At 38.1% G+C, this 16,002-nt stretch overlaps 1 protein-coding gene across 3 annotated transcripts in view; it reads left to right on the top strand.

The window, feature by feature from the left end:
• The window catches only part of LOC114654091 (lysine-specific demethylase 4C-like), a 980,420-nt gene that overhangs the window by 33,742 nt on the left and 930,676 nt on the right, over window positions 1–16,002 (top strand). For all 3 annotated transcript variants that reach the window (XM_051930015.1, XM_051930013.1, XM_051930014.1), the window contains exons 2-3: window positions 679–839; window positions 10,684–10,859. In XM_051930015.1, the coding sequence (XP_051785975.1) occupies window positions 696–839; window positions 10,684–10,859 (320 nt within the window). In that variant the 5' untranslated portion in view covers window positions 679–695. The remainder of the gene's footprint in view (window positions 1–678; window positions 840–10,683; window positions 10,860–16,002) is intronic.

Genomic DNA, 16,002 nt, shown 5'->3' with positions numbered 1-16,002 from the left:
AAAATAAATTGAGTTTCTCTATCTGCCCATACTGGGCTCAATTGGTGGCACAGTGTAGCTGGCTTTTGGTGTTTCTTTTAAATCTTCTGTTTTTAGCAGAGAATATGTCTATAGGCTGCCCCAGGATTTTTGATGCCTTGTGCCCAATGTTTCTGGAATTGGCACAAGTTCCCTGTGACCTAGAATGAGATTAAACAGTTTTGAGATTGTTTTGTTATATTGTCTTGGTATTACTATGACTCTGCCTTGTTAATTTAATTACGCATACTTTATTTTGTATCTTAAATCTAAACTCATACAAATGTATGTAAGTTTTATAGTGGCCGAATCCACACCACAAGAAGAGAATGTGGTTTCAGATTTTTATAATATTTAAAAAATATATTCAAGTATAAGATTATTTTCCCAAATAACCAAACCTGAGAAAAAATTATTAACAACTATTCTTAATTTCTTCATCTTTTGTCAAACAAAAACAAAAATATAATAATTCCATTACTTTGGGGGACTGCCTCCCTAATACGTAAATTTTACTCATTTTATATTAGATATATCAAAATAATCAGTTACAACTGTCTGACATCTAAGAATCTGGAGTACATAAGTGCATCTTAATCAAAGCTGAAATTGTATTCATTAAGTCTGTAGCCATCTGATTTTGATTTGTATTTTTGGCAGGAAGAAATTTAGCCAAAATGGCTGAAGAGCTGGGGAGCACTTCAGCCAACCCATCCTGTAAAATAATGACATTCAGACCTAGTATGGAGGAGTTTAAAGACTTCAACAAATACTTGGTTTACATGGAAAAACAAGGTGCACACAGAGCAGGCCTTGCCAAGGTAAGACACCGCCATTTGAAGTGAACTTTCTAATATTTCTCTGATGGGATTCTTTGTATTCATGATTATCACTGGTGCTATGCTTACATAACATCAGGTATAAAATTTAATAGTAATAATGGTGGTCTTTAGGTTTCTTTAAACATGTGCTAAGGTAGTTGCTCAGTGGGTAAATACATTTAATTTTGTTTTCAAAAGAAAGCATTAAATATTGCAGCTTCTAGAGTGGCACTATGCATCTGTTCTTTATCATGCTCCAGTTAACAATTTGCTTTATTTAATATCTGTAGATAGATACATACTAAGCATCTGTATAATTTTAAACCAGAATATTTTTGGATACAAATACAACAATGGTCAATGTGCAAGACTGTTACAGTGCAGAAGTGGCACCACTAGTTCATGCAACCATATGGTTGGTTTGGTTGTAGATCCCTGTGATGTGGGAGCATGGGTGAATTGACAGGCTTTTAACCCTTGGAGGGAACTGAGCTGTAGTGCTTAGTTAGGAAACAATTTTTGCAATTGTATTTAATTTTTAAAAATAATGTTAAAATCTTACCTGGAAAAGAAGAGAAAACAGAGCACTGGTTGTTAATAATTGCATAGAAGTAATATTTTGAACATATATCAGCTACAAAGATATTCTATAATGGTCTGGGAACATTTGTTGTTTGGCATACGGCTGGGGCCCTTGCCCTGCTGGGACACCTCTATGCTAGAAGGACCCGGGAGGTAGTGTATCCAGATCATTACCTCCCCTGCAGCACTAGGTGGTAGCCCTTCTAGGCTGCAGCAGTGTCTAAGACTCCTGTCGGGCTCCATGGGAGCTGGAGTTTAGTGCAGCCCTGTTGGGTTCCGTGGACACTGCCAGAGGGTGCTGTGCTGCTGAGTTCTTGATTGCAGCTCTTCCACCACACTCGAAAGTTCTGCTGGAAGTAGACCAATGAGCACCTGGAGCACTTCCAGGTGCCTTATAAAAAGAGCCAGCAGCCACTCCAGGAGCCAGAGGTGGGTGGAAGAGGACAAAGATTGCCAGGAGGAGTGGAGACGGATGGAGAAGAGAAGAAAAGTGTGTTTTGGGTTTTGTGCTGTGCTTGTGACTGTGTTGTGCACATGGGAAATGAGGGAAGGCGTTCCCCACGGGGAGAAGAACAAAAAATATAAACGTGTGCCCTGAACTTGTGTCCCATGTCTGTCTATGTCAGGTTTGGTCGGCGGTGTGCCCACTGGTGGTCCAAGTTGGTACCCTTAAAAAATTATCATAAATAATTGGATTAGAGAGATTTTTCAAACTAGCTGTTTTCTTTAATTAGTAATACACGTGTATCCAATTGTGCAGTCAGTCATTAAACCTATTTAAATGGAGAAACGTAGTCACTCTGCTATTTGGTATCATCATTTGTTCCACACAAACGGACCAGAGAAAGAAAAGGAGAGAGTTGTCTGAGAAGAAAATTATGGAGCAGCATGTTAAATGCAAAGGCTTTAAGACCATTTCCAAATAGTGTGATGTTCCTGTGACAACAGTTGAAAATATTAAGAAGTTTAAGGCTCATGGGACTGTAACCAACCTCCCTGGACATGACCACAAAAGGAAATTAGACCCCAGAATGGGCAGAAGGATAGTGAAAAAGGTGGAGTTCACCTTGTATCTCTTTGGAAATTGTCCTTGGTCAAGGTCTATAAGTGTCTGACAGCAACATCTGTTGTTTTTGAGGTGATAGTGGACTCAATAGAAGAAGACCCAGGAGGACTACACTATTGAAAGAAAAACATAAAAAGCTAGACTGGAATTTGCTAAAATGCATATTGACAAACCACAATGCTTGTAGAAAAATATCCTTTGGTCAGATGATAGAAAACTGAAACTTTTTGGCAAGTCACATTAGATCAATGTCCACAGATGGAAAAAAATAAAGCTTTCAAAGAAAAGAACACCATACCTACTATGAAACACGGAGAAGGCTCAGTTATGTTTTGTGGCTGCTTTTGGGGTTGCCTTGAGTTTGTACAGGGAACAATAAATCTGGAGCGAAATGTACTGCCCAGTGTCAGAAAGCTCTGTTTCAGTTGCAGCTCATGGATCCTCTAACAGGATAATGACCCAAAACACATTGTTAAAAAGCACCCAAGAATGGGTAAGAACAAAACATCGGACTATTTTGAAATAACCTTTTATGACCACTTGTTTGAACCTTGTTGAACACCTATGGAAAGAACTGAAACCTGCAGTCTGGAGAAGGCACCCTTCAAACCTCATACAATTGGAGCAGTTTACTAATGCAGAATGCGTCGAACTATCTGTGGACAGGTGCAGAAGTCTCACTGAGAGCTACAGGAATTGCTTGTTTGAAGAGTTTGCTTCTAAAGTTAGTGCAACAAAATATCAGGTCAAGGGTACAAATGCTTTTGCCCATGCCATTTTCATTTGTGTTATTATTTGAAATACTCTTTTGAATCAAAACTCTAAAGCAAAGTCTGATTTTTGTTAAATATGGAATAAACAATAATACAGTAGGTGCCAGTTACTTTTGTTAATTTCAAGTTATTCAAGAGACAGCTGTTGTTTTATGTGATACCTTAAAGGAATACTTTACCCAAAAATGAGAATTATTTACCTTTTACTTATCCTGTGTTGTTTGTAGTGATGAATGAGAAAAACTTCAATGGGGTTGCCCCTTTGAGGTTAGTAGTGAACAACAGCAAACAATATTAAAACATCCATGAAAAAAATCTCTGCTTACTTGTGTCTTATGCTTACAATGCCAAGGCAAATGCTTTTTATTCTAAAATTCTGCTAAATAAAATACTACCAGAAAATCTGAATAATAGTGCTTTCAAATGGATCAAGGTTTTTCAGTTCAGTTCAATTTGGTTTGTTTTTGTATAGCACTCTTCACTGAGTGCAGGCGCAGAGCACTATGACAGGTTCTCAGGTAAAATACAATTATAGATTTTACTAAGCAAAGAGTTAGAACACATAAAGACAAAGAACATAATTTTGAACTGAAGATCTGCCTCTCCCCTCATTCATTGTTCAAAGAAGTCCACTCTTCAATGAAAAAAAAGTGTGTGTGAATATATAATTATAATTAATTAGTTATATATAACATAACATGTATATAATTATATACAGGTAGTCTTACGACCAATCGACTTACAACCGGTACTGACAGTTTTTGCCATGCCAGCTCCATATCACGTGACTCATTCACCTCAATCTCAGTTTGTTTCTTACCTGCAGCAGTTTTGACTACATTCAATTAAACTACAGAAAAAAAGGCAATTGATCTTGACACAAAAATGAAGGTGAGCGTGCAGTATGAGGGAAGAAAGAAAGCGAATATGAGTGATTTTAAGTTGTAACTGTTGTTCATCACGCACACTATACTGTTGAACTCAGGCTTTGAATCCGGTTAACGTCTGAAGCTTCTGCGTTGTGATTCATGATGGGCCGCTTTGTATTAACTACCACGAAGGGATAATGCAACCACACTGAACTCCTTTATTTGTTAATGTTTATTTTTAATGGGCTGAAATGTTAAAACTGAAAATATATGAGTGATCAGACTCTGCCGGTACAATTCCTCTTCTCACAGTTAACACAATGAATAATGGATGGATTTAAAACAAACAATAAAATAAAAATGTGAATTTCCCCTTGGTGATTAATAAAGTATCTATCTATCTATCTATCTATCTATCTATCTATCTATCTATCTATCTATCTATCTATCTATCTATCTATCTATCTATCTATCTATCTATCTATCTATCTATCTATCTATCTATCTATCTATCTATCTGACTTAAGGGACTTATTATACAGTGCTATACATACGGTCAGGTTTGAATACATAAACAGTGGAACCTCGGTTCACGAACGTCTCGGTACACATACAAATCGGTTTACGACCAAAAAGTTCGCCAAACTTTTGCCTCGGTTCACGACCACACACTCGGTATACGAACAAGCCAGTTTCCCTTTCGGTTTGTACATGTTCAGTCTCTCCCTGTGCATTTCCTGTGCAGCGAGCAGGAGAGCACGACACACACACGCACACACAAACACACACAGAGGCAGCACGAGAGAGAGCACACACACAGGCCGCGCCAGAGAGAGACAGACGCACACACAGGCAGCGTGAGAGAGACAGACAGACGCACACACACACACACACAGGCAGCACGAGAGAGAGGGGGCTGGACGCTTAAGGTAGGAAGGCAGTTAAAGAATGCACTGGGCTTGATTTTGTTTTCACTTCAGTTTACAGCGATCGGTTCATAGCATGCATTGTTGCAATGTTACTTTTCTTGGTGGTTTATTAAATTACGGATTTTTTCAAATGTTCATTTTTTTTCCCCATGCTTAAAACTCATTAAAAAAAGAAGTGTTTTTAGCCAGCGGTTAGTAGCGCTATAGCGCGAACTATTACAGCGTTAGTTTTCTCTGTTGGTCAAGGTTTTCTCAGTGTTATTCAATGTTTTTACATTTAGTTTACTATTATGCTGTGCATTCTATGGTTTAATTAACTATATTTGTGCTTAAATACTTAAAATATATATATATTTACATACAGTTCATATGGTCTGGAACGGATTAATTGTATTTACATACAATCCTATGGAGGAAATTGCTTCGGTTCACGACCAAATTGGTTTACAACTAGAGTTTTGGAACAAATTATGGTCGTGAACCGAGGTTCCACTGTACTGGTATGTCTTGCGTTCAGATCGACTTATGACCGGTCTGTCGGAACTGAATGTGGTCATAAGTCGACAAATACCTGTATATAATCTATGGGTGGAGAATTCCTTTAACTTGTAATCCTTTTTAGCTTTCAGATTCTTCCTGTCTTTGGAAAAGTGGCAACGTTGTATTTAGGCCACTGCAGTGCTCCAAGTCACACACTGCACACTAAAGAAGAAAGGTCAACTTCATGTTTTAAAAGTCTTTTATTATATATGTTGGGCGGCACGGTGGCGCAGTGTGTAGCGCTGCTGCCTCGCAGTTGGGAGACCTGGGGACCTGGGTTCGCTTCCCGGGTCCTCCCTGCGTGGAGTTTGTATGTTCTCCCCGTGTCTGCGTGGGTTTCCTCCGGGCGCTCCGGTTTCCTCCCACAGTCCAAAGACGTGCACGTTAGGTGGATTGGTGATTCTAAATTGGCCCTAGTGTGTGCTTGGTGTGTGGGTGTGTTTGTATGTGACCTGCGGTGGGTTGGCACCCTGCCCAGGATTGGTTCCTGCCTTGTGCCCTGTGTTGGCTGGGATTGGCTCCAGCAGACCCCCGTGACCCTGTGTTTGGATTCAGCGGGTTGGATAATGGATGGATATTATATATGTTGGTATTGTTAGTGTTCTTATATTGAAAAATAGATACAACACAAAATGTATGTGTATTTTATGTATAGTGATTTACTTCACGGGCGGCACGGTGGCGCAGTGATAGTGCTGCTGCCTCGCAGTTAGGAGACCCGGGTTTGCTTCCCGGGTCCTCCCTGCGTGGAGTTTGCATTGTTCTCCCCGTGTCTGTGTGGGTTTCCTCCGGGCGCACCGGTTTCCTCCGAAAGTCCAAAGACATTCAGGTTAGGTGGATTGGCGATTCTAAATTGGCCCTGGTGTGTGGATGTGTTTGTGTGTGTCCTGCGGTGGGTTGGCACTCTGTTCCTGCCTTGTGCCCTATGTTGGCTGGGATTGGCTCCAGCAGACCCCCGTGACCCTGTGTTCGGATTCAGCGGGTTGGAAAATGGATGGATGGATGGATGGATGATTTACTTCACCAAAAATGTCAAAGAGGGGTGTGCTGGCCTCATCATTTCCCAAACTGGACTAGTATTCACCAGGTCTGTAACAGAATAACAGGGTTATCCCAGGTAGCCACACCCCAAACTCAAAAGGCAGGCTTCAGGTTCTGCATATGCCCAGAATGGGGCATAGGCTTTTATAGTTCAAAAATACTTTAACATGGTCGAGAAAGAAGCTATAACACCTCTGGCTTGAAAAGACAAAGGCAACCAAAATCTGTATAAATTATTTTGTTTATATTAAGTAAAAGAAGCACAAAAAAGGCAAGGCAAGGAAAAAGGCAAAAATCCACAGAAGTAATTGTAACTCCCCAAAACTCAAAGAACCTCTAAGGAGACATGGTATATAAGTAAACATATTAAACCACAACCAACAATCAAAACATTATTCACAACATAATCGCAAAAACATGAATAATTGCATCATAAATTGAACAAAATAGTATTAACAAAACAAAAAATAACCCATAAAATGAAAATGTATTTGACCCAGGGATAAAACTCTGACTAAACCATAACATCATGTATGGTTTTCCGTAATAAAACTATTCAATGGATTCAAAAAGTATTCAGACTCCTTCATTTTTGCAGTTTATTGGCTTGTAGCTTTAACTTTAAATGGTTACACTCAGCCTACACTCAATAACCTGTAATGGCAAAGTGAAAACATGTTTTCAGAGATTTTTGCAACTTGACTAAAAATTCACTAAGAAGGTTTAACATCATTAGACGGCTCCATAAACAAATATATATTATTCTGTTGTTGGAGCTAATTTGACTCCAACATAATTTTCACAGAGAAGTGTGCTGCCTGTCTGCATTTCTCTACTCTGCCTTCTTTAGTTCTTTGATTTATATTGTAAACTGTTAAGTTATCTCAGGTTTTTAAAGCCACTCGGTATAACATTGAAAAATGTGATTCTTTCAGCATCTTGTACTTTTTTTTGCAGTGAAAAAACAGGAGAACAGAATTTCATTCATTTATAATTGTTGTTCCTGTTCTAGTAAATGGATTGAAAAGGAGCAACAACTCTGTAATGATTTTAAGTCCAGAGTGGCCTGTCATTATGTTCTCTATAGGTACAAAAAACACACTACAAGCCTATATACTTATATCTTCCTATTTTCTTCCTGATCTTGCATTATTGAACATTTTCTTAATTCACAGAGTTAATATGTTGAAATCTGTCCATAAGTTTTCCCATCATAGTTCATAGTTCTTTATTTCTTGTTTGTAAGCTACTTCACAGAACCAGGATCCTGTTCTAGTGGCTGATTAAAGAAGTAATTTGTAAACCACTATGACCTGAGAGTCCAGTAATCTAAGATTTTGACACACCCGAGTGCAGATTACCTTTCTGCCTCAGGAGAACTATTCCTCTTTTTTCAAAGATAACTATACCAGATGTTTATTACGTCTGTTTAGATAAATAAAGAACCATAAACATCATTGCTGACTGCAAGGATCCTGTATGCATAGCAATGAAGTTCCAGGTGGGATAGAAAGTGTTGTCAGGAAGAGGCAGCACATATGAGAAAGACCCCGGATAGGAAACAACAGGGCTGTAAGAGAAAGGAAAAAACACACTCGTAATTTGGAATATAAGTAGATGTGCTTGTTCAGGAAGAAGGGTATTGCTTAGGGTTGGTAGGTCCAATATGTGTATTCGATAAAATCACTGGTCAACAAGCATTTTGCTACTGGGAGTCTTTTACCTTTACTTTAACAGGTTTCACTTGCTGAGTCCAAATCTGAAAACCGTTTTCGTCCTTCACGTCCCGTTTTTTTTAGTTATGATGTTTCAGGTCTTGGACAACTAGGGTGACTGGACAGTAAAGGAAGATAACCATTTTAGATAGATAGATAGATACTTTATTAATCCCAAGGGGAAATTCACATACTCCAGCAGCAGCATACTGATACAAAAAAATAATATTAAATTAAAGAGTAATAAAAATGTAGGTAAAAACAAACAATAACTTTGAATAATGGTAACGTTTACCCCCCCGGGTGGAATTGAAGAGTCGCATAGTTTGGGGAAGGAACGATCTCCTCAGTCTGTCAGTGGAGCAGGACAGTGACAGCAGTCTGTCGCTGAAGCTGCTCTTCTGTCTGGAGATGACACTGTTTAGTGGATGCATTGGATTCGTCATAATTGATAGTAGCCTTTTGAGCACCCGTCGCTCTACCATGGATGTCAGACTGTCCAGCTCCGTGCCTACAATAGAGCTTGCTTTCCTCACCAGTTTGTCCAGGCGTGAGGCGTCCTTCTTCTTAATGCTGCCTCCCCAGCACACCACGGCATAGAAGAGGGCACTCGCCACAACCGTCTGATAGAATATCTGCAGCATCTTATTGCAGATGTTGAAGGACGCCAGTCTTCTAAGGTAGTCGGCTCTGTCCTCTCTTGCACAGAGAATCAGTATTGGCAGTCCAGTCCAATTTATCATCTAGCTGCACTCCCAGGTATTTATAGGTCTGTACCCTTTGCACACAGTCACCTCTGATGATCACGGGGTCCAGGAGGGGTCTAGGCCTCCTAAAATCCACCACCAGCTCCTTGGTTTTGCTGGTGTTCAAGTATAGGTGGTTTTGATAAATTTTTGATAAGTATTTTGATAAATAACGGTAATTCCACTAGGGATGCCATTAAGATAAATGATTTCACCACACGTTACTAACAGCTGTGAGTTGTTTACCTTGTCATTATGGATTTTATTTCAAAATTATACATTTTTAATTAGCAGAAAAAATATTTGTTACTGATTACCAGGTCTTATATGACTCTAAAGCATAATGATACAACTCAGATATGATGGTGCAGTAGGTAGAGGTTTTACTGTTAAACATAACATTGCATGTCAGGACATTTTGCTCGTTAGATTCACCATTACTTTGAAAATTTTGTCAAGGCGATGGACAGAAACGGCGATGCTTTTCAGCATTTAAGAAATTAGTTTGGTCTCGAGAAAAGTGAAGCCAAAATTAAGGAAGGTATTTTTGTTGGTCCTGAAATCCGTGAACTGATGATTGACGATGATTTCAAAAGGAAACTGAAGCCCACTGAATCAGCAGCATGGGAGGCATTTGTGCGGGTTGTCCAGAATTTTCTTGGCAGTCACAGAGCAGAAAATAATGCTGAGCTTGTGGAGAACGTGGTGAAAGCATATCAGTTTATGGGAGCCAGAATGTCACTGAAGATGCATTTTTTACATTCTCATCTCGACTTTTTTCCACCAAATCTGGGTGATGTCAGCGATGAGTATAGGGAAAGATTTCATCAAGATATAAAGGTGATGGAAAATTCACACCGAGCATGATGGGTGACTACTGTTGGTTCTTGCAAAGAGAGACAGATGTGCAGTACAAGCGCAAAAGCGATTGCCTCCAACATTTTTGGGCATGCTGACCTCATTTTTACATTGAGGTAAATTGACATAAATATATTTTAACGTGTCTCTGGTATCGTCTTCTGGTTTGTTTTCAGAATAAACACATCAAAACAATTTTTGTGGGACATAGTCCAAACTCCATATATCGTGTTGATATATAGATATTCAAAAGTGTCAAAATGTCAATGATGTGCATTTCAAAAACCGGACGTGCTAGCTTAACTCCGATTTTATATATGAAATCAGTGTAAAAAACTTAATAAAGGGATGCTCTGAATTTCCCAGAAGCGAACAAAAAATATTTTTTTGTAGACAAGTTATAACTTGGAAAAGTAACTGGAACAGCAATAAAGGGAGTTGGAGGGCAGAGGGGAACGTTGGGGGAAAAAAATGTGTTCTTTTTTTAGGATGTCCGTGGAGTTTTTAACAGTTGTTTTTCAGGTTTATTCTGGTGCTATTTTCTTAAGGTTGACTTAGTTAGATTAATGTGATATAAGACACATTTGCAATTAATTTTGATGTTAACATGTAAAAGATTAATCAAAACAGTAAGACCACGCAATGTAAACATAAAATAAAATGATAACCAGTGCAACCGCATTTCAGTATCTATTGTAATTGATTTAAGTAAACTGTCTTCACAGGTAATCCCACCAAAAGGCTGGAAACCAAGACGCACTTATGATGATATTGATGACTTAGTGATCCCGGCTCCTATTCAGCAAATGGTAACTGGCCAGTCTGGACTCTTCACTCAGTATAATATTCAGAAGAAATCTTTGACTGTGAAAGAGTTCCGACGGCTGGCCAACAGTGATAAGTAAGAGAATTATAACAAAATACATAATGTGGAAATAACTTTAAATCCTGCTCAGTTGTTTTGTTTTATGCACATTGCATATGCTTGTTTGATTGCAAATATTTTACTTCATTAAGATTTTGTACATTTTTAAATTGAATCATCATGCTACCTCATCCATTCATCCATCCATTTTCCTAGCCCACTTATCCAGATCATAGTCATGGGGCAACTGGAGTTTATCCCAGTAATCATGAAACACAAGGGAGGAACAATGCCTGGACAAGGTACTAGTCCATCACTGGTCACACACACACACACACACACACACATGCACCCACCCACATCCATTTACTTGGGCCAGTTCAGCAATGCAGATTCACCAAACCTGCAAGTCTTCACTTTCAAACCCACTTAATCTAATTCAGGTCACAGGAGGCTGGTGCCTATTCCAGTGGTATTGGTTCAAAGCAGGATAAAGCCCAAGACAGAGTGCATGTCCATCACATCGGCCACTCATGCACTCACACACACACACAGAGGACATTTTTGGAGAGGCCAATTAACCTAACTTTTAAGTCTTTGGGGATGCAGGAGGAAAACCCATGCAGACATGAGAAGATAAGAGATGGGCTTTATAAACACATGTTCTGACTATTAACATTTTTTTTAACAATTTGTTTTTGTCAAACTTGAGACTAGTGTCCAGAGCTGACAGACCTAAAATGTAAAAAAAGAAAGAAAATGATTACCCCGTTTCTATAGGATGCAGAATTTACATATGAATTCTCCATGTGACTAAGTCAGCCTTTGCTAAGTACTGTTGTATCTACCACATACTAAAAAAAGTGAATCACCCAGCCATTTTCTGAACCCACTTTTTTCATCTGTAACTTGTCTTGACACTACCACTCAGCTAGTATATGTGATATACCAGGGGTCCCCAACTCCTGTCCTGGAGGACCACAGTGGCTTCAGTTTTCATTTTAACCATTTTCTAAATTAGTGAGCTGTTTTGCTGCTAATTAACTTCTTTTGAATTAATTTTAATTGACTTGCTCTTATAGACTCAGACCCCTTCATTGTTTCGTTTTCCTTAGTCAGCTGCCAAACAATAATGAGATACAAAATGAACCAAAACATGACCAGCAAACTGTGTCGATCATATAATATCTGAAACTAAAGAAAGATGAAGGTCCCAGGAATGTTGATCTGCTCTGGCCCCCAAAACAGTTCAACAGTGTTCTTAGAAAAGACAAAATCAACAATTTTAGAAATGTATGCTATTGCACAATGAGAGTAGCAACAAGCCATGGAATTAAAGAATGGGTTTAGTTAACAACAAGAATCGGCACCTAATTAAGTAACTGGTTGGAGTGAAAGTGGTTGGAGTTTGAGGCCCTGACTTAATTGGTCTTCTATTGGCTCACTCCCTTCACATTTCATTTTTGTTTGTGTGCCATTTAAGAAAAGAAATGAAGAAATTCAGAGGGATAAATCTTAAAAAAAAAGTCAATTAAAAATAATTCAAAAGAAGTTAAATAGCAGCAAAAATGGGTCACTAATTAAGAAAAGGGTTAGAATGGTAACCTGCAGCCATTGTGGTTCTCCAGGACAGGAGTTGGGGACCCCTGGGATATACCAGTCTTGTATTAGGAAAGTGTGACCAGCAGGCATGTGATTTGCTCATTCATACACCCTTGGATATCTCAGCTATTTTCTTGGCCTGATAGCATTCACATGTGAAAGTTTTGTTCTAGGGTCCTACGGGTCCTCCCTGCGTGGAATTTGCGTGTTCTCCCCGTGTCTGCGTAGGTTTCCTCTGGGCGCTCCGGTTTCCTCCCACAGTCCAAAGACATGCAGGTTAGGTGGATTGGCGATTCTAAATTGGCCCAAGTGTGTGCTTGGTGTGTGGGTGTGTTTGTGTGTGTCCTGCAGTGGGTTGGCATCCTGCCCAGGATTGGTTCCCTGCCTTGTGCCCTGTGTTGGCTGGGATTGGCTCCAGCAGACCCTCGTGACCCTGTGTTCGGATTCAGCGGGTTGGAAAATGGATGGATGGATGGAGTAAGTGTGTTTTGAAATGGATTGTCCTATCCATGCCCAATTGCTCTTTTTCCATCCAAAACTACCATATAGGACCAAGTATGTTAAGAAAACAAATGGTCAGATAAAAAGTGTCAGATGGACAATGCAAAGTTATTCAACTGAAGAAATTAACAGACATAGCAGTGTTTCACACCAAAGTCCCATTTAGCAATGGAGACTTCCCATTTGAAAGGGGTTGGATCCAACTTAAAAGATTTTCACTGTATTGGTTGCATGACCATTTCTATTACATATTTTTATTTTAGTATTTACAATTATATTTTTTTTGGTTAAATAAGACATGTACTATCCCAGTTATATTTTAATAACATTCAACAGTTACATTAAATAAATTAATATATAATAAATACAATTAAGCACAAAATGGAATTATCAATTAAACAATACTTTCTCTGAATAAGCAAAGGTTAAATAATATGATGCTTATAGATGAACAACAAATGGATTGTATACACCTGATAAACAAGTGCACACTGACACTTTTCTGTTTCATGGGAAATGCTAACTTGCAACTTTAAAGTATAACATGGAAAAAGTATTTTGTTGCTAATGGCTAGAAATCACATCTGAAATTCCTGTGGACTACCTTAATTTTATTTGGCATGAACCACTTTAACATTGTAGCTAGGATGCTACATGCAAGTCCATATTCAGAAGACATTTATTCTTTGTAGGTGAGCAGATTTTCAAAGTTTTACTTTTTAAATTGTTATTGTAATTAAACCAAAATGTTTGTGGCATGTTGAAAAGCTGAGGTAAATAAAGCTAAACTGCAAGTTTAATAAAATACTGTTGCAATGAGTCACACACAAGGTTGTTTTTTCTTTCTTGTTATGAACACATGTCATTTAAAAGAAATATTCCGATTCTTTAGTAGTTGCCACAAGTGGACTGTTAAGTTAAAACAATGAAATAAAGTTGCCGGGGGATCCTATTTATTGAAAGAAAAAGAAAAAAAGCACAGTATACTGTAAATCTGAGATTGCATGTAACCCTTCTCATCTAATCTGCCTAGGAACTAAATGACTGTCGTCCATGCATTTGCAGTTAAGCATTTGTAGCAACAGTGGTGGTGGCAGAAACTTTTCTATTTGTAGGAATCATTGCATAGGTATACTTTGCTTAAAATGTTAAATGTTTGACATCTGCAACTTCTTTTACACATGCAACCTTGGAAATTCCCTAGTTAACCATTGCAGGGGTTTAATGTGATTTGCTCATTCATACACCCTTGGATATCTCAGCTATTTTCTTGGCCTGATAGCATTCACATGTGAAAGTTTTGTTCTAGGGAAAGGGACAAAGTTTCCTTTTCGATAACTTGCATCTTGCTTCTGTCAAAGAGGCTGAAGTTTTTCCTTGGCATGACAGGAAGGCCATACCTTCCCAAAATCAAATAAAAAAACTTTCTTAAATAGTTAACTAATGTATTAATTACTTAAATGAAACTCTCGTCAAATAAAAGATGAGATGAAAAGCCATTAACAATATTCACTGCACTGGCCAAAAGCAGTTTAAAGTAAGATGTGTTTAGAAGATGGATTGTAATAGTTTAATCTGGGGTTTTCCAGCTCTTGTCGTGGCATGCATGCTACTGTGGCTGCATGTTTTCATTCTAACCCTTTTCTTAATTAGTCACCTGTTTTTGGATCTAATTAACTCTTTTGCTTTAAAGAATAGGTTTGGTATTTTTCCAAGTCAAAATTTTTTCTCCACAAACATGCTATATATGCATTTCATATGCAACATTGTATTCGAAAGTTAATTAATTTCTGTAAATTAAAAAAAAAAAATCTACACACTGGCACTTTACATTGTAGTCTATGGAATAACCCAAATGTGTCTATTTCTCAAGGAAAGACAGTTGTTGAGCATAAAATAGTTTATCCGTGTAACTTTCAAACTAAAAAACTGTCAATATTATGAGAGTAAGCCATTTTAAAAGAAGACCAGCCATGTCTGATAGTTCAGCACTTATTTTTCTTGCACACCCCCCTCGCCAGGATGTGGTTTCCTGCTGACAGACCAAATCACAATAAACTTTTCATGCCATGTGGTTGGTTTTGTTTTAATTTACTTCTATATTTGCATGAGAATTTCCACAAGTGAATGGAAAATATATCCTTACCCCAAGAAAAATAGCACCAGGAATACATGATAAAATGATTATTTCCTCATTCCTTTTTTCTTCACAAACATCTGTCAAAACATGGAAGGTGTGAATCAATACTCGACAACTGTCTTGGTTTGAAAAATGGACATATTTGGTAAGTTTTAAGGTTTTCCTCTGTGCTGCATACCAGCCATTGTAAAGTACCAGAGCATGCAAGATATATTTTAAAAATGTATAGAAAGTGCTAAACTTTATAACATAATTTCGTGTGGCACATACATATATAGCATGTTTGTGAAGATATCATTTTGACTTGAAAAATTTGAAAGTTAACCTTTAATTTTAATTGACCCAGACCCCTTAATTATTTTTTTTCTTATTTAGCTGCCAAACAATAATGAGATACAAAAGGAGGCAACATTTGACCTGTGTATCATTTAATATATGAAAATAAAGCTGTCAGTTATTGACAAGGAGACTATGAACATGGCATTTGAACAGGCCACTACATGTATAAATATGTTTTGGTCACTCACAAATGGTGCAGTCTGCATGCTGGCTTCACGTGGAAAGTATAAACCAAACTTTTGGAAGTTTATAATGCTTCTATTTATACTGTCACAGTAATGATGTCACGCATCACACACTCCCTGTTGTCCAGCCTAGCAAAAAGCTGCCAACCCTGCCTCACAAAACCAAACAATGTTGCCCCCATAATAAAAACAAAAGGCTACCTCGGGAAGACATGTTTCAAAAATAATGACTTCAAAAAAACTAATCTTACCATTATATTCTTTGACCTTTAAAACACTCCAATAGATGTCTCCATTATTTTTAGAGGCCATAGCTGTAAAATCTAAAATAAAGTCTAGGTCGTGAGGGTGAGGCACAGCTGCACTCCTGGCATGAATGTATGCATGTTAGATTCATCTGTCCAATTTATTC

Source organism: Erpetoichthys calabaricus, chromosome 7, assembly GCF_900747795.2.
Source record: "Erpetoichthys calabaricus chromosome 7, fErpCal1.3, whole genome shotgun sequence".
NCBI lineage: Eukaryota > Metazoa > Chordata > Cladistia > Polypteriformes > Polypteridae > Erpetoichthys > Erpetoichthys calabaricus.
The sequence above is the reverse complement of the archived record's forward strand: the minus strand, read 5'-3'. Positions and strand labels throughout refer to the sequence as shown.